General features: G+C 37.7%; 1 protein-coding gene across 1 annotated transcript in view; it reads left to right on the forward strand.

Annotated features, from left to right (window-relative positions):
* LOC124874972 (protocadherin-15-like) overlaps positions 1 to 24,225 on the forward strand; it is a 346,908-nt gene that overhangs the window by 132,553 nt on the left and 190,130 nt on the right. The window contains exons 8-10 of the mRNA XM_047376690.1: positions 1,600 to 1,710; positions 8,616 to 8,786; positions 21,040 to 21,148. Coding sequence (XP_047232646.1) covers positions 1,600 to 1,710; positions 8,616 to 8,786; positions 21,040 to 21,148 — 391 coding nt within the window. The remainder of the gene's footprint in view (positions 1 to 1,599; positions 1,711 to 8,615; positions 8,787 to 21,039; positions 21,149 to 24,225) is intronic.

Consider the following 24,225-nt stretch of genomic DNA (forward strand, 5'->3'; position numbering starts at 1 on the left):
TAATTCATTTTATTTGTAGGCACCTTTCAGGACACTCAAGATCACCTCACTGCACAAAACGAAGACATAAATCAAAGAACTAAGAGTCAGAAAATTAAAACCTTAAAATAAACATTAAAATTGTAGACTTCGATGAAATAAAAGACCTTAATGAATTTTTACGTAGTGGCAAAAACAAGGCCAATTTAGAAAGATGGGTCTTGATTTAAACATGCCCAGCTCAATGTTGCAGATGACAGGTGGGAGGGAGCTCCAGAGTCACAGGGAAGAGCGGTTGATGGCTCGGTACCCCATGGTGTATATGTGAGCTCGAGGAACAGTGAGACAGTAGAGCAGCTATATACAGGTGTGATGTGATGGGAAAATGGTGTACTGGTGATGATCCCCGCACCATTCTGAACCAGTATGGTTTGTAGATAGATTTGACAGGAAGACCAGACAGGGTAGTTGCAGTAATCCAGACAGAGAGTTACCAGGGAGTAAACCAGGATAGTGTTACAGTCAGGAGTGAGGGAGGGACCCAGTCGGTTGATGTTGCGGAGATGGAAGTAGGCAGACCGAGTGCCATTGAGGGTGACACGCAGGCCCTTAACTTGAAGGGAGGGGGAGACTGAGCAGTTGTTGATGGGGATGGTGAGTTAGTTAGCTTGTGTAAGGGTGGATTTGGAGCCGATGAGGAGAACTTCTGTTTTATCACTGTTGAGTTTGAGAAAAGCAGAAGAAAACCAAGATTTGATTTCCTGTAGGCAGTCACAGAGGGAGGGAGAGGGAGAGGTAGAGCCCCGTGTCATCCATCAGTGATTGCAGTGTCCTACTGGCTACTCCCAAGATGTGTTTACGTCTATGTTTTTCATAAGTGTTGCTGTCGACACTACCATGAACTGTCCATAGTGTGCTGCCCACTGACTGTTTGAATAGAATCTAGTCCACCTGCTACCCTGAACAGGAATAGACTACAGAAAATGGAGAGGAGAAAAATATAAATGTACCATAAGGCACCTACAATAAGGGCAAATAGATTGCTTAGGTTTTTGATGATCTTTTCAAAAGAATTGTTGGAAATCTGATGAATATGTTTGTAACAATTTATAGTAGAGGTTTATTAATGTTTTCTGACTAAAAAAAGTTTCCAAGTGTAGTAATTAAAATTTAAAATGATCAGCATTTAAAGCTATGTTTTTTCCAGTAAGGCCTAATTTCTACCTGTATTTAGAGCACAATAGAAGCTACATTTATTGTTATTTTTTGTGTACAACTTACCTTATTCATGAAATCAGATTTGAAGCCTATTTCCTATTTCTGCATAAGATTTTTGCTTCTCCATGGGACCGAAATGCCTTTTACTTAAGCTTTCATTTGATTTATTGTTGTCTTTATGCTCTGCTGGTTCTGAATGCAAATAAATTATTTTCTCTTCAACTGAACAACTCATTTGCATCGTATTGAAATCATACAATACACCTTGCTGTTACACTTGTGTAACTATGTATTCAAATGTATTGCATGTCTTAACTTGTCTTGATTTTGTTAAAACTTAAGAGTAGACTTTCTGTGTGACCCACTGTGTTTGTTTTTGCCACATATCTGTATGTTTTTCAGACGGCCAACAGAACCTTTGACATCCCCCTTACACTGTTTGGATCCGTTGTTCTCAGAGAGCGGCTCAACTATGAGGAGATAACACGATACTTAATCATTATACAGGCAAATGTAAGTGACTGTTTCTGTTCAAAAATGTATTTATTTGTTCATTTATTTAAGTAAGTTTGCTTTCTTAAAGATTTTTATGCTTCTTTTATTGTTTGAAATGAAAATATTACTTAAAAAAAAGCTGTTCTTCAGTCTTAGTTTACGAATGTATTTACCAAGTTACTGGATTATAACTACAATGTATATGGCTTTTGTTCTCATGCAAAGTGTTATTATTGTAATATTAATGTTCCACAGCCTTTCTGATGTTTAGTCAGCCAAAGGGAATCTCCAAGAGCATTCCGAATTATAACTATTGTATTTGCTAATCTAATTGTTTGCCTATTATTTCCCAGCATGCTATGTTTTATTAATGAATGCACACTATATTTATTTTTGTCAATGCAGTAAGCACATTGACTGTAGAAGTTAAGGTGATCTAAACTGAGTCATAACTGCAACCATTCCCATCAGCTGCATCTTAGGGTTTGCTTGTAATATAAGAACTATGCTCACAAAAGGCTTCTCGGAGTATGCTCCGTGTACTCATGTCCCAGATCCCAGTTACCCTGAAAACATTATTAAAATTCAACAGTACACTGAAAGATTAATGTGTTTCTGACTACTTAAGAGGCTGACATATTCAGTGTTTATCTGAAGCCAATATTAGGAGTGTTTTCAGAAGCTGCAAATTTGTTGAATATAAATTCTTAGCAAGCTATGGTGACTGTGCAAAGCCAAACAAAAACCTATTAAATAAGGCTGACCTTTTTACCTGTAAACTGATGGAAAATTATACAATTAAAATGTATTGTGTTAATAACTTGCAGTCTTATCTTTGTATATTACCTCAACATTAACCTGAGGATATTTTACGTTGATGTACCAAATGATATACGGTAGTTTACAGAATTTGTGAGACCTCTGAACCTTTTTCATATTTTCTCACATTACAATTTCAAATTCCAGTGTATTTTATTAGGATTGTAGACAATTATGAAGGTGATAAACCAAAACAAAGGAGTGCATAATTGTGAAAAGGAAGAAAATGAATCATGGTTTTTAAAATTTTTTACAATTCCAATAAATAAATAAAAAAATCCGATACCCCTAAATAATGTCCAGTGCAACCAACTGACTTTAGAACTCTTCTAATTAATAAGTTGTCCACCTGTGTATCATCTTATTTCAGTATAATTACTGATGTTCTGTGAATACCTCAAATATTTCTTAGAGAACATTAGAGAACAACCAGCTTCATGAAGGCTGAGGAATGCACCAGAGTAAGATATGAAGACATTTGAGGTAAATGTCCCTAGCTTTTAACATTACACAGACCTTTGTATGACACAACCTCTGATCAGCCAATAGGGATAACCTGGTTAATGCTGCATTAGAAAATCAAGGACAAACCTTTTTTTTTTCTCTCAACCACATTCTTCAGAAAAGAAATTAAACCTTTCAAGCTTGTGATCATCCTATTGGATAAAAACATTGATGCGTTAAACCTTTAAGAAAAATGTGTTTTAAATTGATCCAAAATGTTTATTTAGGATATTTTGAAAGGGATTTGAGGAGAGCAGTTTATGTATTTAAAGGTCAAATATCATGTGTGTATGTGCACTACACATATGACAAAGCAGTTATTTTATGCAATGACCAAGTTGCTAAGATTCAAGTTGAATTTCTGTTTTATGCACTATACAGTGTTGTACTATGGTTATTGCAAAAGTTTCCTCGTTACTAGAAAAGCAGAATGAACATTTTAATGACACATTGCTTTAGTAGAAAGAAAATGATGCCTTGCGTTTCCTGACAAGGACCTGGTATTCTAGAATTGCGCCGCTCAAGGTGGCAGCAGGTTGGAGTAGCTCTGTTACTTTTGATTCTGATTTATTCTTTTTTGGGAACTATTCCTCTTGTGGTGGATACAGTTGATTTTTTTTGGACTACTGTCCACTCCGGTGTTGGATGCTGTGCAGCTTGGAGGATTTTTCTTGATACTTTCTATTTTTGGACATTTGTTATGATGCATTGCCATGGCAACGGGGTTGTTTCTTACAACCGGGAGCAGCTGATTAATATCTCAAAAGCTCAAATAATACTTCAACTACAACCCCAAATCCCTGATGAGTTGAAAAGGAGACGCCGTGGATGCAGAGCAGGAACTAAGAGAAGAGAGAGAAGGAGGAAGTTCAAACCATCTCTTCCGTCGATTATGATGGGCAATGTGAGATCGTTGGGAAACAAGTTGGATGAACTCCAAGCCCTACAAAGGACCCAGCCAGAGTACCGGGCATGCAGTATCATGTGTTTTACTGAGACATGGCTGCAGGATCATATCCCCGACTCCAGCGTCTCTCTGCCGGGCTTTTTAACCATACGAGCAGACAGAGACTTAAAGAGGAGCGGCAAATGTAAAGGAGGTGGACTGGCAGTACTTGTGAACAACAGATGGTGTAATCCAGGACATGTTACTGTGAAGTGTCAACTCTGCAGTCCAGATATTGAACTGTTGGCAGTAAGTTTTCGTCCATATTATTTACCCAGAGAGTTCACCAGTGTTATTTTGGCAACAGTTTACGTTCCACCTTCCGCTGTTGCCGACACTGCATGTGATGCCATCAGCTCAGTTGTTGCTAAGCTACAGACACAAAACCCCAATGCTTTTGTGGCAATTTCTGGTGATTTTAACCATGCTTCACTCTCTGCTACACTTCCAACGTTTCAACAGTTTGTCAGCTGCTCTACCAGAGAAAACAAAACATTGGATTTGTTTTATGCAAATGTCAAGGACTCATACATCTCTACAGCAAGACCTCCGCTAGGCAAATCAGATCACAATCTTGTTTTTCTCTGCTCGAAATATAAGCCCCTTGTTCAGAGGCAACCTGTAATAAAGAGGACTGTGAGAAAATGGTCACAGGAAGCTGAAGAAGCTCTGCAAGGTTGCTTTGAGGCTACAGACTGGGACGCACTGTGCCAGCCACATGGAGAGGACATCAATGCCATGACTGAGTGTGTAACCGACTATATAAACTTCTGTGTGGATAACATCATCCCCACCAGAACCGTGAGATGCTTCCCCAATAACAAACCTTGGATCACCAGTGACCTGAAGGACCTGCTTAACAAGAAAAAAAGAGCCTTCAGAGAGGGAGACAGAAAATTATTGAGGAGTTTACAGAAGCAACTTAAAGTCAAGATAAGAGACAGAAAGGAGGTGTACAAGAAGAAGCTGGAGAGCAAGGTCCAGCAAAACAATATCAGAGATGTGTGGACAGGGATGAAGAAGATCACAGGCTTCAAGCAGAAGGATGATCAGACCGATGGACGTCTGGACAGAGCCAATGAATTGAACGTATTCTTCAATAGGTTCAGTTCAGAAAGAAGCTCAGCATCCTCCTCTCCTGCTCACAGCCAAACAGACATCCCGCCCTCCTTTGGCCCACAGGACCCACAGCTGTCCAGTAACACCTCACATTTTTTATCTTCCACCTCAGCCCTAGACCCTTCTACATGTTTGCCATCAACCATATCAGAAGATGCTGATGCTTCCTTTGCTTCCCCCTTCCACCTGTGTGTCTCAAGAAGTCAGGTGAAGAGACAACTGGAGAGACTGAATAGGAATAAGGCTGCAGGTCCAGATCATGTCAGCCCTAGAGTCCTGAAGGCCTGTGCAGAGCAGCTCTGTGGGATTCTGCAGCACCTCTTCAACCTTAGCCTGGCCCAGAAGAAGATTCCGGTGTTATGGAAGACCTCCTGTCTTGTTCCGGTACCAAAGAAAACTCACCCATCAGTCCTCAATGACTATAGACCTGTTGCCCTGACATCTCACATCATGAAGGTCCTAGAGAGACTCCTGTTGGCCCACCTGAGTAAGCAAACAGTAAACCATCAGGACCCCCTTCAGTTTGCTTATCGCTGTGGAGTTGGAGTTGAAGATGCCATCACACACCTGCTTCAACAAACCCACTGTCATCTGGACAAAGCCAGCAGCACTGTGAGGATCATGTTCTTTGATTTCTCCAGTGCATTTAATACAATCCAACCTGATTTGCTTTGTCAGAAACTCCAGAACACTCAGGTGGAGGCCACAACAATCTCCTGGATTAAAGACTACCTGACAAACAGACCACAGTTTGTGAGACTGAAGGGTTGTGTGTCTAACCAGGTAGTCAGCAGCACAGGAGCACCACAGGGGACTGTACTCTCACCATTCCTTTTCACTCTGTACACCTCAGACTTCCGGTACAAGACAGACTCATGTCATCTGCAGAAATACTCGGATGATTCTGCAGTCGTGGGGTGGATCAGAGATGGACAAGAAGCTGAGTACAGGAAGGTGGTGGACCGCTTTGTGGCATGGTGTGGAAACAATCATCTCATGTTGAACGTGACTAAAACAAAGGAGATGATTGTAGATTTTAAGAGAAACAGGAATAAGTCAAACACTATTTCTATCATGGGACAAGAAGTGGAGGTGGTGGAGGAGTATAAATACCTCGGTGTTCACCTGGACAACAGACTAGAGTGGAGATGCAACTGTGAAGCCATCTACAAGAAGGGACAGAGCAGACAGTACTTCTTGAGGAAGCTTAGGTCATTTGGTGTTTGCAGCAAGATGCTGCATATCTTCTATAAGTCTGTTGTGGAAAGTGTGATCTCTTCTACCATCATCTCCTGGGGAAGCAGCATCAGAACCAGGGACTTAAAAAAGCTCAACAAGCTGATAAAAATGCTGGCTCTGTTCTGGGGACTCCTCTGGAACCTCTGGAGATCATTGTGGAAAGACGGATTCTTCATAAAATGAAGAACATTATGGAAAACCCTGAGCATCCTCTTCATGAGACTGTTCTACAGCAACAGTGTCTTCAGTCAGAGGCTTCTTCAGATCTGCTGTAACACGGAGCGCTACAGGAGATCCTTCCTGCCCACAGCCATCAGCATCTACAATGGCTCTTTGAAGAAACCTACATAATATGAGCTATAACAACATTTAATTTATCTTTGGGATTAATAAAGTATTTTTGAATTGAATTGAATTGTATTCCTTGTGAACTGGTTGCATATTTAATGGGGGCCTCACAAAAATCCACCGATTTCAGCTTAAGGTCTCCTGAAGGTCAGACTCAAAGAAAAATTAAATTGTGTGGGAGAACATTTGTTTTTTGTTTTAAGTGTATCTAGAAGACACGTTTTTAAATCTCACACCTGTACAAAATTCTAACATTGAACGGCTTTTTTGTTTTCAGTTTTTTTCCTGAATATATCACGTTATATCAGTTTTTTTGTTCAGTTTCTTGACAAACCAAGCATATTAATCAAGATATTTATTTGGATCAAGGCTGTGTAGTGACAATACAAGTGTATTTGAAATGTAATTAATCAATATTCAATGAAAAACTGTTTGCAGTTAAATATTTATGCTGTCGGTATGGAAATTAGGTAGCTGCCAGGAGGAAAATACTCCTTGTGGGTTTTTTTTAGACACAGGACTTGGAATGTCTCTGAAAGAAATATAACAAGCCTTGCCTGAAAGCCAGTAACATCAGTAACTGATATTATATTTTCAGATCTATGAAAAATCTGATCTAAATTTGTGTTTGTTTGCTAAATCTTTTTTTTATTGCATTATATTGAAAAAAGGTTGTTGCCACCATGAGTCAAATAAGCCAGTCCATGAAACACATAAAATACAGCTTGTGTAAGCTATGGATCAGAAATAAAAAACAAATAATAATAAATATGACAAAAAACATTTCCTTTTAGATCCAAAGATTTTGAGTGCAAGCATGAATAATGGGTAATGAAACAATGCAACAGCATTGTCAAGTACATAAACAGTGAAATGCTAACTGCAGATTTGCCAGCATTGTGCCGGTAATGTTACTGTACAAGTTCTGTATTTAACCTCCCAATAGACTACTGCAGCAACAAAATTTCATGAAATACAGCACATTTCTAGATGTAGTTAAATTTACTGAACATTGTATCCCACTGTCAGTAGAGTCAAATGTTTTGTTTTTGTTTTTTTTACCCTTAGATTAACAGTAAGACACATCTGCAAGTTGGAAGTATGTTGCTGTAAAATTTTAACTATATTACCTTTATCTTAAATCATAATTCATTTTCACACTGATGTATTTTCTTATATAAGTGAACTAATGGCAGCAAGGTTAGCAGCATAATGTTTGCTTTCAGTGTGCTTACTTAATATATTTAGTTTGTTGCACTACAAAGCATTCACGGTTATTTCATTTAAATTTATTAGCAGGATGGAAAAGACGTCAGAAAGTGTAAGATGAATGTCTCAAAATGTATTTGAGAAAACAAAATGGCAAAATATATTCCCTTTTCCTTTAAATTTAACAGTGTGATCTAGCTATTACAAGTATTACACAGTATTAGGATTAAAAACAGTTTTAATGTTGTATCTCTTTAGCATTATCCTCCAAGTGGAATGCTCACTGGGAACGCTGTGATGCGTCTCACCAAGTAAGCCGCATCAGTTGACGCATTTAACACAAATTAGACACGTCATGCTGAAATGCGACAAGAGCAGACAGGTTAATGGACTTCATACTTAGATTTTTTTGTCTGAAGTGTTGATGCTTCTGAATAGAATGGGTTCATAAGGATAGCTGTGCTGTGAAGAGTGAGTCAATGACCAGACCCTGCTGGTGCAGTTTGTTTGATATATAAATATTAGGGTTGTACTCCTTAATGCCTGTTTGATGCTGCTGTTGTGCCTTGCCGCTAATTTGATGGCACTATTTTTCATTTAAATCATTTAGCCTGGTCTTTCAATGTTTTTTATACTTTAACTTCAATCTTGGCTGTTATGAAAACCTGTTTTGAAATGTTTTTTAAGAGCTGTTCCAGTTTGATGAACTAATGTGAAAGTTTTTTTCATCTCTGTTCAGGACCGGGCACCTTTTCCGAGTGACCGCCGAACAGCCACTACCACACTGACTGTGGATGTGCTGGATGGAGACGACTTGGGTCCCATGTTTTTACCTTGTGCACTTGTGGGAAATACCCGTGACTGTAGTCCCATCACGTATTTGGCCAGTGTTCTGGAGCTGACAGAGCCTGTAAGTGTTATGCACATGCATTATTCACTGTATTTTGTTGTTCGGTGTGAATAGCATGTAAACAGGGTCACTCCTGCTTTTCTACTGTGTTCACTGGACAATATTTTTTGCCTTGCAATCAATATGTTTGTTTGCACTTCTTTTAATTATTTTGCATCAATAGACACATTTAAGAAAGTCATAACTATCATTTCACTCTGTAAAATAAATACTGCACACAAAAAAATATACTGTATATATATATAGTTGAAGTTGGCCGACTTTCTGCTTCTCTTAAAGGGCTACATTTAGGTTTACGGGTCTTCCTTTCTGCTTTCTGAGAAAGACCTATAAATCTACTGCCATTTTTCATTCAATTTAGATTTAGAATAACCTTTTTTTATTGTGTCATGATGGTGTTGTGGATAAATAAATGAATCTAATTCAGTTAAAAGGTAATGAGCTAGAAAATACTTTGCAGAATTGACAAGCTTGAAATGGCTGGCAAAACTGCAATATGTCCATCTCTGCTGTTTCCCCAATCTAAAAATTTAAATTGTAACATTGAATGGAAAATTACCCAGTTTTTTTGTCTATAACCCACATGCTGTATGACCTTTGATATCTGCTTTTAACATCTCTGGGCACTTAATCCAGCTGTCAGAAAGAGGAAAGTTTAAAACCCTTTGTTCACAGATCTTGACATTTATGTGCAGTATAATACTGCTATTGGCAGCAGCATAGTGAGGAAAAGGGTTTACAGTTCCATGAAGGCTTAAATTGAATGGACATCTTTTCATAATGCGAAATAAAAGGCATTATCTTGTGGTAACAAGATTCGTGTTCTCATGATGGTAAATGGTAAATGGCCTGCACTTGTATAGTGCTTTATCAAGTTAGAGGACTTCAAAACACTTTACACTACAATCGGTCATCCACCCATTCATACACTTCCAAAAGAGCTCCACTTATTAATCTGATTTCAGTCTTATCTTATTAAACAGAAATTGGAAAAAAAAAGGGTTGTACATTTTTTTTCTTTGACCTCCATGCTTGTTCAAATCCAGATCAGGAGAGTAACCCAGAATTCTTTCTCTCCATGTCCACGGAAAGGTCATTGCTTTCTGGACCTCAGGATCTGAGCAGCAGGCAGGACAGCAGTCTGTTTTTCATCTCTTTCTCTCTGTCAAAGAAGTCTTAGCCTATAGCCCTTATGACTGGCCTGATTTGCTGTGAGGAATGAGAGAAAGCAACAGTTATCTCCAACAAACTGGGATTTTAGGATGGGAATTAATCTTTTGGACTCCAGTCAGGATACTGTTTCAGTATAACAGCCAATGGATAAAAAGTTTCCTTCCGCTTGTTAAGGGACGCTGTTTCTTTGAAGCTGCACAGAAAAATATCCAGAAATGTCTGTAGAGTAAAAGATCACAGAAGTGCTGCAGGCAGAAAAAGAGGCGATGTTGAAGAAAACAAAATTAAAAACTGGCATAGCTGATCAGACTCTTTTAAGAGATGGCTTATCTTGATTAGAGCTCAGCTTCACACATACAACATGTCCTGCTTCTTTTCTGCTTGTTCTCTCTGTGTGTTCTTATTCTTCAGATGTGATCCCGCTTTTAAAGCCTTTCTCACTTTCCAGAACTTCCTGACACATTTGAGGTTTTGCTCCAGTGAAGGTTAAGTAAGAGCAGAAGATGAGGTATAGAAACAGGAGACATTGGGGATGATTCTAGCAAAGGATGTTTAACCCTTGGATTTCCAAAAACTGAGATATTCTCATGCAAAATCTCAAGAAAATCTTCCAAGGTTGTTAAATTGATCACAATATCAACTTGCACCTTACAATTACTAAGAATTTGACTCATTTGGAAAGTTCAAACGGGATGCCAACATTCAACATTATTAGTCAGCTGCTCTAAAAGTCTAAATATTATTTCATCTGTCCATTTAATCAGGTCCAATTTATCCAAAGTAATGCAGGCTACAAGATGACAGTGCTTCCTGGGACTCATTTCTTTTACATGACCGATGTTTTAACATTTTATAGCATGAGATTTTGTGGTACAAGATCTTATTACACCACTACTTGGAGGAAAAAAGATTTCAAGAAATATCTTTGGACAAACTGTCAAAATGTATCTCTGTGATTTCTTACAGATGGTAGTGTAAATCCCCTGTGTAATGACAAGTGCTACAAGACCGAGTCTGGCACTGTGGTTTTTATTTATGCTTACACAGCTGTGTGTGCAGTGCTTTTGTATCTCTGTCTCTGACATTTAGCTGATGCTGTTATCCAGAGCAACTAGCAGTACCACTTTATAAATGAAACAAAGTTGCTGTGGGGAAAAATCCTCAACTCTGACAAGTCAGCAGAGTATTCGTCCCTCACTACACACACTCACCCACACTTACACACGCATGATTATGGTGAGCCAGCAGTGCATTCATGCCTTAACACCCAGTTCCACCTACACACGTATAAAATGATGTCGAGCCAGTAAGAAGTGAGGCCTAACTGAACATTGTCTAACTCATCTCTATTTTGGGTAATATCTTTGCCACACACACACACACACACACACACACACACACACAAACATAATTTCTACTACTATGCTTTTAGTTCTCTCTCTTTTTTCTGATCTGCACATAAACAGTCAGTCAGCCATACTCCCACATTCACTGTTTTCTCCAAGTCATTTCAGACTTCTGATGAGGATAAGTAGTACTCATGCTCACAAATCCAAAAGAATGAAGATGTCAGAGGTCAAAAAGGAAAAAAAAAATCAAAGGTGTAACTGGACAAACTATTACATAAAAGCTGAACAAAGCAAAAAATAAATAAATAAATACATAGGCTGGGAAAATTCTTGAGGGTTTCCAAATCTGATGCAGTGTTGGATTAGGCACAGACTGTTTCTTGGCTATCGATTTGCTTCCAATATGGAGGCAGCTTTTGATGTGAGAGGCTTCGGTAATTTCACTTTTTATGACACTTCATGATTAAAGGAAAGAGAAGTTGAGTCATACTGCCTCCCCTTTTTTAAAATATGGTGATGTTCTTTCTCCTTCAACATTTTGCAAATCAAGTAAAAAAAAAATCTATGTAATATAAAAAATTACATAGATTACAATTACACCCTATTAATCATTGCAAGTCTACAGTATAAGGAGTAATTTTTGTGGCTCACACAATCATTACAGTGCATATCAAAAGTGTACACAACTTTGTTAAAATGCCAGGTGATGGAAAATTAGACCATGGTAAATATTTTGAAGCAGTTCCCATCTTTAGAGTAAGATATATAATGGAGAAAATTAAACAAAGATATTGCAGGCGTGCACCACTTTTGGTACAGTTACAACATTCAGTCTTCCTGAGTTCATACTGTCATCAAATACAAAACTGATTAAAAATAAAGATCAGCTGCTCTTGTGGGATTTTGTGGGATTTGTTTTCTACAAAGGTATCAGTTAGTATGAGGCTGCAATAAAGTTGCATTATACATACACTATGGCACAATGAAGTAAGTCATCAATAATTGGAAAAGATCTGGAACAAAAGTTAACCTTAATAAACGGTATATTTTTCTAACACTGATGAGTTAGAAACTGGTCAGGGAGGCTGCCAAGAACATGACAGCAACATTGAAGGAGCTGCAGGACTCTTTGCCAAGTACTGATTGTGTTCCACACCTGACAACGATTCTCTCTCTCCTCCATATGTCTGGACTAAGGAGTATGGATGCAGGACACAAGTCTCTTCCAAAGTAACCATCTTGGCTTGGCCAAAATTCCCCAAACCTTGTGGAAAAAAAGTGTTTATTAAAACCCAAGTTAATCTTTTGGCCACAATACCAGAATATGTTTTTGGCCCAAAACAAAACTGTAAATCACCCTAAGAACATCACACCAAGAGTGAAACACGGTGATGGCAGCATAATGCAGCTTGTGTTACTTTTCTGCATATGAGACTAATTTTCCCAAACACCAATCAGTTTTGAACCAAAACCTATATATAGATTTTTATTTTCTTTTATTTAAAGGTGTTCACACTTATGCAGCCATGTTGTTTTGTACCCTTTACACTTTTCCCATAACATATTTGTTTGCTCTTTAGTTGAATTGTGCAGTATATATTTTACATTGAGTGGAAAATGTTTTAATAATTTATCAGGTTCTTAAAGTTTTTTATATTACAAAAACTTTTCCCCTCAACAGGGTTGTGTATCCAATAATATCCGTCACTAGAGATGCTGTATCCACATTACTTTTGCATGATAGCAACACCAAGAAAACCACATATTAATTTCACAACTGAAGGAGTCATGGTCAGCAACTTTTACCTTTACATTTTCCTCTGTTTCATGTTTCATGATTGCAGAAAAGACTGGAAGTAAAACAAGAAGCTTCCTTTTTTGCTAGAGTCAACTCTTTTATACTTTAAATTATCTATAATATCTACTTTATATCTATTATAATATATGTCTCTTATGATCAAAATCTTTTTTGTCTACCACAGAAAATCAGCATTTTGTATTGTCATTTTAATGAAACTAACTGAACACCCTTTCTCTCCTTCAAATAGTCACATTGCCAGACAGTCATCAGATCTGACATAAGTCCTTTATCTTTATTTCCAAATTATGGAAAGTTGAACTTAATAATGATTAAAAAGTTAGGTGGGTAGAAATCTTTGGTGCTTTTGATTATGCTGGCTTGCATCCTCTCCTTCTGTAACTCAGAACTGGTTTATCCCTCCACCATGATTGAAGATCTTCCAATCTTTCAAATGCACCTCACAAAGATGAGGAGAGAGAGTGGCATTGGAAGAACTATGACCAAGGGAAAACAGCTGTATCCATCCTCCCTTCTCTCTCATGTTATCACAGAATGGAAATTTAAATAACTGCAGAACCAATTTTACATGTTCACTTATTTTAGTTTTTCTATAAGTTTCTCCAATGTTTTTAATTTATTTAAATGTTTTAGCTGTTGCTAAAAATGCATTGTTGGTGTGAAGGTCCCCTTCAAACCAACACATGTCCAGGCCCATCTGAAATTTGCCATTGACCATCTAGATGATCCAGAGAAGGAATGGGAGAAGGTCATGTGGTCTGATGAGACAAAAATAGAAGTTTTTGGTCTAAACTCCAGTCACCATGTTTGGAGGAAGAAGAAGGATGAGTACAACCCCAAGAACACCATCCCTGCAGTGAAGCATGGAGGTGGAAACATTATTCTTTGGGGATGCTTTCCTGCAAAGGAGACAGGACGACTGCACTATATTGAGGGGAGGATGGGTGGGGCCATGTATCATTAGATCTTAGCCAACAACCTCCTTCCCTCAGTTAGAGCATTGAAGATGGGTCATAGCTGGGTCTTCCAGCATGACAACAACCCAAAGCACACAGCCAGGGCAACCAAGGAGTAGCTCTGTAAGAAGCATATCAAGGTCCTGGAGGGGTCTAGCCAGTTTCCAGACCTGAACCCAATCGAAAATCTTTGGGGGAAGCTGAAACTCTGTATTGCGACAGCCCCGAAACCTGAAGCCCCAAAACCTGAAGCATCTGGAGAAGATCTGTATGGAGGAGTGGTCCAAAATCCCTGCTGCAGTGTGTGCAAACCTCTTCAAGAACTGCAGGAAACATCTGTCTGTATTTGCAAACAAAGATTTCTGTACCAAATATTTTTTTTTTTTTCTGATGTATCAAATACTTATGTCATGCAATAAAATGCAAATGAATTACTTAAAAAACACACAATGTGTTTTTCTGGACTTTCGTTGAGATTCCATCATTCACAGTTGAAGAGTACCTATGATAAAAATTCAAGACATGATTTGCAAGTGGGAAAACTGGCAAAATCAGCAGTGTATCAAAAACTTGTTTTTCCCACTGTAAGTCTGCTTGTTTAGATAGAAAGCAACCCTAGATGAGTTTCATACTTCCCTGATGTATTACATCAAAACTGAAAACAATGATTATCAATGTGTCACAAAATTTCTTTTGCGTCTTCAATAACTTACCAGACATGTGCAAATACACTATTTCCAAAAGTATTTATAGCTCCTTAAACCTTTCAAATCCAGCCACAGTTCAACCACAAGTTTTAAAGCATTTCATTGGGATTCTGTGTAATAGACCAACACAAGGTTTTGCACGATTGTGAAGTTGAGGAAAACTCATTTAAGGTTGTGTGACTACTGACACATATGAATGTTTTGTCCATTCTATGCAAAATAGCTCATGCTCATTCAGATTGGAATATCAACAGTGATATTTTAGACCTGGACTTGGAGGTAGCCTTTTCTACCACATTAGTATGCCAGGATTTAAACCATAAAAGTTTATGTCTGGCTATATGTTTAGGAATGGTGTCCTGCTAGAAAATGTACCTCTTCCCCAGTCACCAGCCTCTAACATGTTTTATTTTCCAGGACTCAGCTGTATTTTTCTCCATCAATCATCTTATCAACTCTGACTAGCTTCGCTGTGCTAAAGAAAAGCATTGCCAGAGCATGATGCTGCCATTACCACCATGCATCCGTATGGGATTACACATTTAGAGGGTCAGGTGCCCTTCACACAGATTTGCATATAGGCTAAAAAGTTACATTGTGGTCTCCTCCACTAGACCATTTTGTGCCGCATCTTTGCTGTTTCAATTAATTACCGTAAATTCCAGACTACAGAGCACACCTGATTAAAAGCTGCATGCTCTAATTTTAGAAAGAAAACCAGTTTTGTACTTGTATGGGCCGCACCAGATTTTAAGCCGCGGGTGTCCAACTTTGTAATATGAGATATTTATACAGAAAGATATTGCATGTGAGGATTTGTTTTACTTTTAATTTAATCCGTATGGTAATATAAACAAATGCATATTGCAAATGCTTTTTTTCTAACAGTGCCTGTAACACAGCTACCTTTAAATATACGCACGTTATCAGTAACACACAAATTTCATTGCTAATGCTTTTTTACTGAACAGTGCACACACAACATTCCAATATCTCCTAAGGACTGATATACACTGCAGCCTATCAGGTCAAAAATCATTGATCGCGTTCTTCATCTTCTTCCTGCGCAATGAAACCATCAAAGTCCTGTTCTTCAGTGTCCGAATTGAACAGCCTCAGGATCTCGTCACTCACTTCAGCCTCTTCGTTGACGCTCTCACTTGAGCGCTCCCAGTACCCTTAATCACGCAGCAGTCCAGCCTTTCAAAACCCATTGGTTATTTTCCATGTTGATGAGGGTGAATATGAATGACTGATTTACAATACCGGTAATAGAATTGTGAAAGTGCTCTTAATTTATCACACAAGTTCATTGGACCTCTTTGAACTACTCATCAATTTCATTGGTCTACTGTTACCAGGCAAAATGTTTTTAGTGGCATGAAAAAAAGTGATAAGAGGACTGATAAGAAGTGACAACTTCAGAGCCTCTGACCCAAGATAACTGCAGTATGCTCTCTGTGTCTTTCCCTATCACAGCCACTCAGCACCTATATACCCAACAAGATGTTGGCCATTTGTGTCAGATAGTTGAGTGTCAGAGGGTGTTACTCATGTACTTAAAAACACTACTTCCTTTGCAACTCAGAAATTTAAAATCTGTAAGAGAATTATAAAAACTGGTTATTGAGCAGTACTATAAACAGCTCACCCAATGCTTGGCCAATTATTTAATCTGTCATTACATCAGGTGAGTAGGTGATTGGTTAGAAGTTGCACAGAGCTAAGCAAAGCATCAAAGACCTCAGCACTGCATTATAACTTCAGTTTAAAGCTATTTTTTCTGCACCGCTTACAACTTTGTAGCACTGCAGTGTACTGCCTCATGTAAATGGCCATCTGTTATTGTATTATGAGAATTGGAAAGTGCTTCATCTTTGTCCCACTGCTCATGCAGGTGCAAGGTATTACTTGGTACCTCACGGAAGACTTTATCTAACTACTAACATCCATAAAGGTTTTTTTCCCTCCTTCTATTAATCTCCTAACTTTTCTCAGGATCAACCACTCTTCTCCCTTAGTTCAGTTGATTTTATAAAAAACAAAGTGGTTTTGCGCAGTGGTAATGTCATTCATGCCGGCTTAATACTTGTTGCTCTTAGTCTTCCTGCTGATACCAAGTGTTTGCTTAATTCTGCCGGGATGTTCTTGACAAACAGCTTTAGAATCACATCATGTTAGAAGCTGTACAGCATTAGCCTCATAGCTTGCCATTTCTACCTGCTTTGGATCTATATTTTCATCTCTTAGTCTTGTGATTTTAGTTATATTAGGCTATGACTGAATTATATTTTTGCAGCATGATGCCATAAGCACCTGCTCCAACCCCCCCTCCTGTCTTTGGTAGAAAAGTACCATGACTGTGTTGTAATAGGATGAAAGTTGTAAAGATAACCTTACCTCATACTAAATTTAAGCAATCAAAATCCTGACGAGTTGTTCTGGCCTTGGTCCCAGAATTATTAAGAATTCACGTGTTCTTTCTTTATTTTTAAAAAGCAAAAGCAAAAACTACATTGATAGAAACTTTTCAGCATGCCCATCTTTCATGAACCTGCAAGAACCTTTAAATTATGATGGCATCTCATTATGTTGTTATTCAGTTCAATAAAGAGCATGATTTTGAACCAAAATAAAACCTGCTGGCTGTGTGGCTGAAAACTAACACAGCTGGAACACACCATTCTTATTGTGTTCCATGGTAATGGCAGCATCACTCTCTTGGGCTTCTTTTCTTACGTGGAGAGAGCTGGTTGAAGTTGATTGGAAGATATTCTAAATGGGGCTAAATACTGGCCAAAACTAAAGATTTGTAGACTGAAGCAGACATTGACCTCAATACATTCTTGAAAGGGTAGTTCTTTAAAGGGTTAACAAAGATGGCTGAGTACAAATCCAGGCTACCCTTTTTATATTTATATTTTTGAAATTTTTGTATCAGTTTTATTTCTCTTTCAAATTATGCAACACTTTGTGTTGATCTGTCATATTAAAGTCCCAATAACGTACATTGAGGTTTGAGGTAATAATGTGACAAAATGTGATAAAGTACAAGGGGCATAACAACTTTTGTAAGGCAATTTGTCCTACTAACTATACCTTAATATACCATATAGTATTTAGCAAATAACTGCAGTCTAACTTACTCAGCTTTACAGCTGCAGTTACCACTGATGAAAAACCGGCTCTTGGTTTCAAGGTACATCCACAGTTTATGAAGCTTGTGAGAAACTCACAGATTCTTTCATTTTTGTGAATAAGTCTTCTCGCTTCTCCAAATATAGCAGCTTCTGTACATATCCAAAGGAAAAATAATAACTGCCCAATGACTTGCATGGTTTTAGAGTCTCTTGTAAAGTCCTGGGCTTTGTGTTTGTGCGATGTGGGTCCCATTCAACCCACCCACAATACACCTACAGCTCAAATCCTTTGTGCTGTGGAATCAGCATGTTAAATGTCTAGAAACACAACTTTTGTCCAGTTGCAGACTTGATAGCCCCTTATCGAGATTAAGTATGTATTCCACAGCCTCCCAAAATACTATGTTTAAATACCAATGCTGTTTAAATCCAATATTTGTTTTAGGTTTGAGTCAATGCTTAGTTTTTATGCTGTTTTTCTTTCCTCCAACAGCGTAGTGTGCGTGCACAGATTTTTGGAATCAGAACAACATGTAATGAGTCTATACTAATAGCTGCATACTTTTTGCATCATTGCCATGTTAATTTTAACACTGCCCAGGCACCAACATGAAATGCTGTGAAAACAATCAAACTTTAGCACACTATTTTGTAGATAGAGTTCTGACAGAGCTTAAACTATAGCTTGAATCAAGAACTTTAAAATATGCATTATGGTTTAGCAGAGTTGAATTTGCACATCTTCTTAAATCAAGGCACAAATCCCAGAACACATCAGTGACTCTGATAAGAGGACTTTGAAACTACTTCAAGGGTCTAAGGGTCTGTTGTTTTCTCTTGATTACAGTTAATGCTGCTTAGCCACAGGTCATGCAGGACATTATGATAAAATGATGAGAACTACTATAACTGTGCATTTTGTGCTCAGCGTAAAGGTTGTCTATAAGAACAACACTCTTTTTTTCATAAAAATAATTTGCTGACCCCCTATGCAGTCAAATCCCTATTTTAAGCACAGACTTACTCAAAGTAAAGTGTTTTGCTTTTAGTGGCACCTGACAACAAAAGCCTCAGCTTTTACTGGAGTGTAAAATGGATTCATGTGTATTATTTTTCCAGTTTTTTGAGGGAGAGGACAAATTTACCATGTACTGAGTAATCATGACAGTTAATAAAATAACAATTCCTATTTCTGCTTTACTAAATGTGAAAATGCTGTTATGTTAGATAGGTAAGTCATATCTGAACGAAGTTTAAATGTGTTGTGAATTCTAAAAAAGACTATATTTGTTTATTTTAAACTCATGATGGCATCAAAAAGGAATCATAACCAGCTTTCCAATGACTGCCTCTTTTTTTTAGCTTTTGTAGTTCTACATTTGTTGACTGTCAATTTCTTTTTATGCATTGTGAAGAGGAGTATAAAATGCTGTCAGTAAAATAAACTGTAACGATAGAACCTGTGTTGTCAGTGATTTGTCTTTGCCAGGTTCCTCCTTTCTTCTTTGCCACATTTACATGCCTCTCTGCTCCCTGTTTACCCTCAACTCCTGGCAGATTATTCTCCCTTCAATATATTTGCATACACATATATTTTTTCTTTTGAGTTCATTACTCATCATAAGTTCATCTTTGCTAAATCCTCTTTCCTGTCCTCGCTCACTGACAGGCGGCAGCAGAAAATGCTTTGTAATGGCTGATTTTAAGTGCTGCATGACAGGTGCAATGCTTTTTGTAATGGGAAGTGTAGGATCGTGCTGTTGTGCACAGAGTATTGTGCTGTAACAAAGTATTTGCCCCCTTTTAGATGTTTGTGCATTTCAAAAGTGGATAACCAAAGTGCACTTGGGCTTAAAGTGACAAAATGATGGCTGAACATTTTCTTTCAGGGTTTTTTGGTAGTGAGCAGAATTTATTGTTCCGTCAATAACAAAGCAGCCCCCATACCAACCCACTACCACCACAATGTCTGATTGCTGAAATGATGGTCTTTTCACTTGAATGTTTTAGATGTAGATTCCAAAAAGCTTTTGTGTTCTGTGTGTTCCGGTCAGAAGTGATTTTTATCTTAAAACGTTCCCATAAATGCTATTTTGTTTCCATCTCTTTTGTATTTTTGACTTTGGAGCACTAACTGATTCAATGCAATGCTTTAGATGTTGTTCTGGGTTTTGTTTTGACATCCTGCATGAGTCATTTAGGCACTCTTGAAGAAATTCTGGTTGGACGGCCAATTCTGGAGCTTGACCACTCTGTTCTATGTTATCACCATTAATAGATAATGGCTATTACCATGGAATGCTGGAATCCCAAAGACATAGGAAAAGCTTTTTTGAAGTCTGGTAGGCTGCTTCATTTGATCAGATTTAATGCCTTTTAGGCTACTTAATGTTATCAGATAGGTTCTATTTAAGTGATTCTACAGTTTAGGCAGTAATCTGGCCTTAGTATGTCCAGTGAAATTGATCTCATCTTTCCTAAAACATGTGTCTATCTAGAGGTAATTATTGATATAACTCCAGTTATCTTGTGTTATAATTTGTTTGATTATCTGAAACATTTGAGTGTGACAAAACAGCAAAGACAGAATAAATCTGTAAGGGAGCAAACACTTTTGGCACAGCACTGTGTATGTAGGTAGCCATGCAATCTTATTTGGAAATCAATGGTGGGTATTGCTTGATATTTGATGTCTTTGGGGATTGTTGCTCCAGAAAATATATTTTATTTCTTTTGTCCCATTACTAACATATTGCATCAGTGTAAATCAATATTATAGCCTCACCACAAACAGACACAGATGGAGCCACATTTGCCATTTTCTGTCACGTTTGTGTGTGGATAAAGTAAACATACAGACAGGTAAAAAATGTCAAATACTGATTTTCAATAAGTGCAATGACTTTTTACTTATAGTGCTGATTCCTTAATATCAGTGGAAAATGAGCAGCTATTATGCTGTACATTGCTGCAGGGCAGGGATTGTCCAAGTACAAATGAATAAATTAGTTGGGCAGCCAATAATATTACACATTCTTTCTAATTTACTGTCGGTGGTGCACAGAGCTCTGCCTATGAACTCTAATGTTCTCCTTTGTTTTGTCACCAGAATAAGACAAATCCACTCAACGTGACCCCTCCTGTTCAAGCTGTGGACCAAGACAGAAACATTCAACCTCCCTCTGACAGACCTGGAATCCTGTACTCCATTCTTATAGGTGAGTGAACTTTTGTGAGCTCATATTTGTTGGCAGAGGGGATCACAATAGAGTTGCATGTTTATAATACTGAAATTGTAATGTCCCTGAAAACTAGATGATGTGTTTAAATACAGGGATAAAAAAATGCTTTGCAATTAGCAAAGCAAAATAATCGTTTTATGTTAACATTAATAATAATTGCTCAAACACATATATAACTGTTTAAGTCTTTAATACATAAAATCATATTCAAGAAATTTGAATATTATATTTCATTTCATTTATTTTAGTAACTCAATTCACTAAATGAAACACATAATGTAGATAAGATACACACAGACTGATGTTTGCAAGCTTTTTCTCTATTAGTTATGATGATTTTTTGCTTACAGCTAATGAAAACACAATATTTAAGACTACAATATTGCACCAGACCAGTAAAAACATTTTAGTACAGAAATTTGGACTTAATAAAAAGTATACTTAATACCTGTTTAAAGGTTGTTATTTTTAAAAGGTACTTCTAACCTGACAAACAAGCTTCATTGGAACACATATTCTAATTTATTGAATATGACTGTATTTGAGGGATATGTCTTTCCGAAGCTTGCAAAGGTACATTTCCTGATAAAGAAATCAAATGTAGTTAAACTTTTCATTGTGTCCTGGCCACATTTGAATAGCTAATATGTACAAAAGGTCTTTCGGTTTTATGGCAACGCCATTTAAAAGTTTAAGTCCACAAATAACTATAATGTGAACAAATTTACAAGGCTATTTAGACACATTTGGAAAGAAAAACTAGCTGACAGTAGTTCGTGATAAGGCCAGAGTGAGAATGTTATCGTGTTTGGGGTACCTCAAGTTGAAGCAATATGAAGAATCTTCGGCTATTCTAACACAGAGGTAGAAAAAGAATAAAAATCAGCTGCTACCTTGAAACTCTTTTGACATTTGACTTGAAAGAGATATAATTTATTTTTCTGGTCAATTACAGAAGCTTCAATATTCAATAGTTCCTTTAATTGAACCCCAACACACTTGAGTGATGATAAAATGTTCTTTGGACTGAAAAAGTGACAGTTGGGATACAATATCAGTCTGATGGTAATACGGCATAACAATGACATACCATCAAAACCCTAAACACATATGTGTGTTGACTGCACAATTTAAGCTTCACTGCACGTCTCAGTTCTTCTTCTTCCTAATTTAAAAGAGAAAACCATATTTTTGTAATACTGAAAAGAAAGGAATCAGCCACTATGAGATTATGTAGGTATGACAACCTTGAGTAAAATGACTAAAGTTTTGTCCATTGTAGTTGTCAAAAGGTTGTACATATGTAATTTTGGCAATAACTTAGATTGTTACAAACAACATTTATGACCAATGTTACTATTGCCACAAATATAATATTGATGTAATAATTGCAAAAATATTGACCACTGTCGCTGTTATGACTGTGGTATTAATATTTTGAATATAAAGATCCATCTGTGCAGCACCTTCTACAAGTATTGCCACAATGAAAGAGTTTTTAACAAAAGCCTTAAAATAAGATGGTGACCCTAAGATGCCATTTCTTCCTACTGCTCTCCTACAGTGAGCTTTGGAGATTTTTTTTTTACCTTACAATGCTCCTCACTGCATGGTGGCAAGATGATCTTTCATTCTTTCATTAACTGATGTTTTCATGTTGAGGCAAGAAGATATTTTCATGTTGCTTTTTCTTGACCTTTCAAGATCATCACGCAACTGCATTACTTGAAAGGCATGTTGTCTTTTTTTTTTATTTTGAGACTTGCCAGGATAGATGGGCCTCTGTGCCAATTCATATATAAATCCCAAGGGAAAACAGTAAGGTATGCTTTACAAATGGCAAGTTTAAAGGCCCACTGATTTCCTTAAATAAGTAAAATATACAAATGCTTCAGTTACATTTATTTTAAAGGAATGTTTAGGGTTGCCAATAATTAAGACGTGTTCTTACATTTTTTGTACTTTATAAATATTCTTCAACTAAAAGCTGTATTTAAGGCTGCAAAATATTGAAAAGGTGTGTAATATTTTACAATAGTGGTGAATGTTGTATTAAAATGTTAACCTCTGTCTGCTTTGGGTTCATAGCAAGCAAAGACCCCAGATAATGAGTTGTCTATCCAGCTATGAAATAAAAAAAATTATATTATTAAAATTTTCCATTGCAGCAACAAGTTTGTAATGACAAAGTTGCTTTTGGCCAATGTTTGCTTTTTTGGCAAAAATATACACTCGCTGGCCACTTTATTAGGTACACCTTGCTAGTACTGGGTTGGAACCCTTTTGCCTTCAGAACTGCTTTAATCCTTCGTGGCATAGATTCAACAAGATACTGGAAACATTCCTCAGAGAATTTGGTTTCTTATTGACACGATAGCATCACACAGATGCTGCGGATTTGTCGGCTGCACATCCATGATGCAAATCTCCCGTTCCACCACATCCCAAAGGTGCTGTATTGGATTGAGATCTGGTGACTGTGGAGGCCATTTGAGTACAGTGAACTCATTGTCATGTTCAAGAAACCAGTCTGAGATTATTTGTGCTTTATGACATGGCGCGTTATCCTGCTGGAAGTAACCATCAGAAGATGGGTACACTGTGGTCATAAAGGGCTGGACATAGTCAGCAACAGTACTCAGGTTGGCTGTGGCATTGACACGATGCTCAGTTGGTACTAAGGGGCCCAAAGTGTGCCAAAACAATATCCTCCACACCATTACACCACCACCACCAGCCTGAAACGTTGATACAAGGCAGGATGGATCCATGCTTTCATGTTGTTGACGCCAGATTCTGACCCAACCATCTGAATGTCGCAGCAGAAATTGAGGCTCATCAGACCAGGCAACGTTTTTCCAATCTTTTACTGTCCAATTTTGGTGAGCCTGTACGAATTGTAGCCTCAGTTTCCTGTTCTTAGCTGGCAGGAGTGGCACCTGGTGTGGTCTTCTGCTACTGTAACCGCTTCCACCTCAAGGTTCGACGTGCGTTCAGAGATGCTCTGCTGCATGCCTTGGTTGTAACAAGTGTTTTTTTTAGTTACTGTTGCC

This window comes from Girardinichthys multiradiatus, chromosome 10, assembly GCF_021462225.1.
Source record: "Girardinichthys multiradiatus isolate DD_20200921_A chromosome 10, DD_fGirMul_XY1, whole genome shotgun sequence".
Lineage (NCBI taxonomy): Eukaryota > Metazoa > Chordata > Actinopteri > Cyprinodontiformes > Goodeidae > Girardinichthys > Girardinichthys multiradiatus.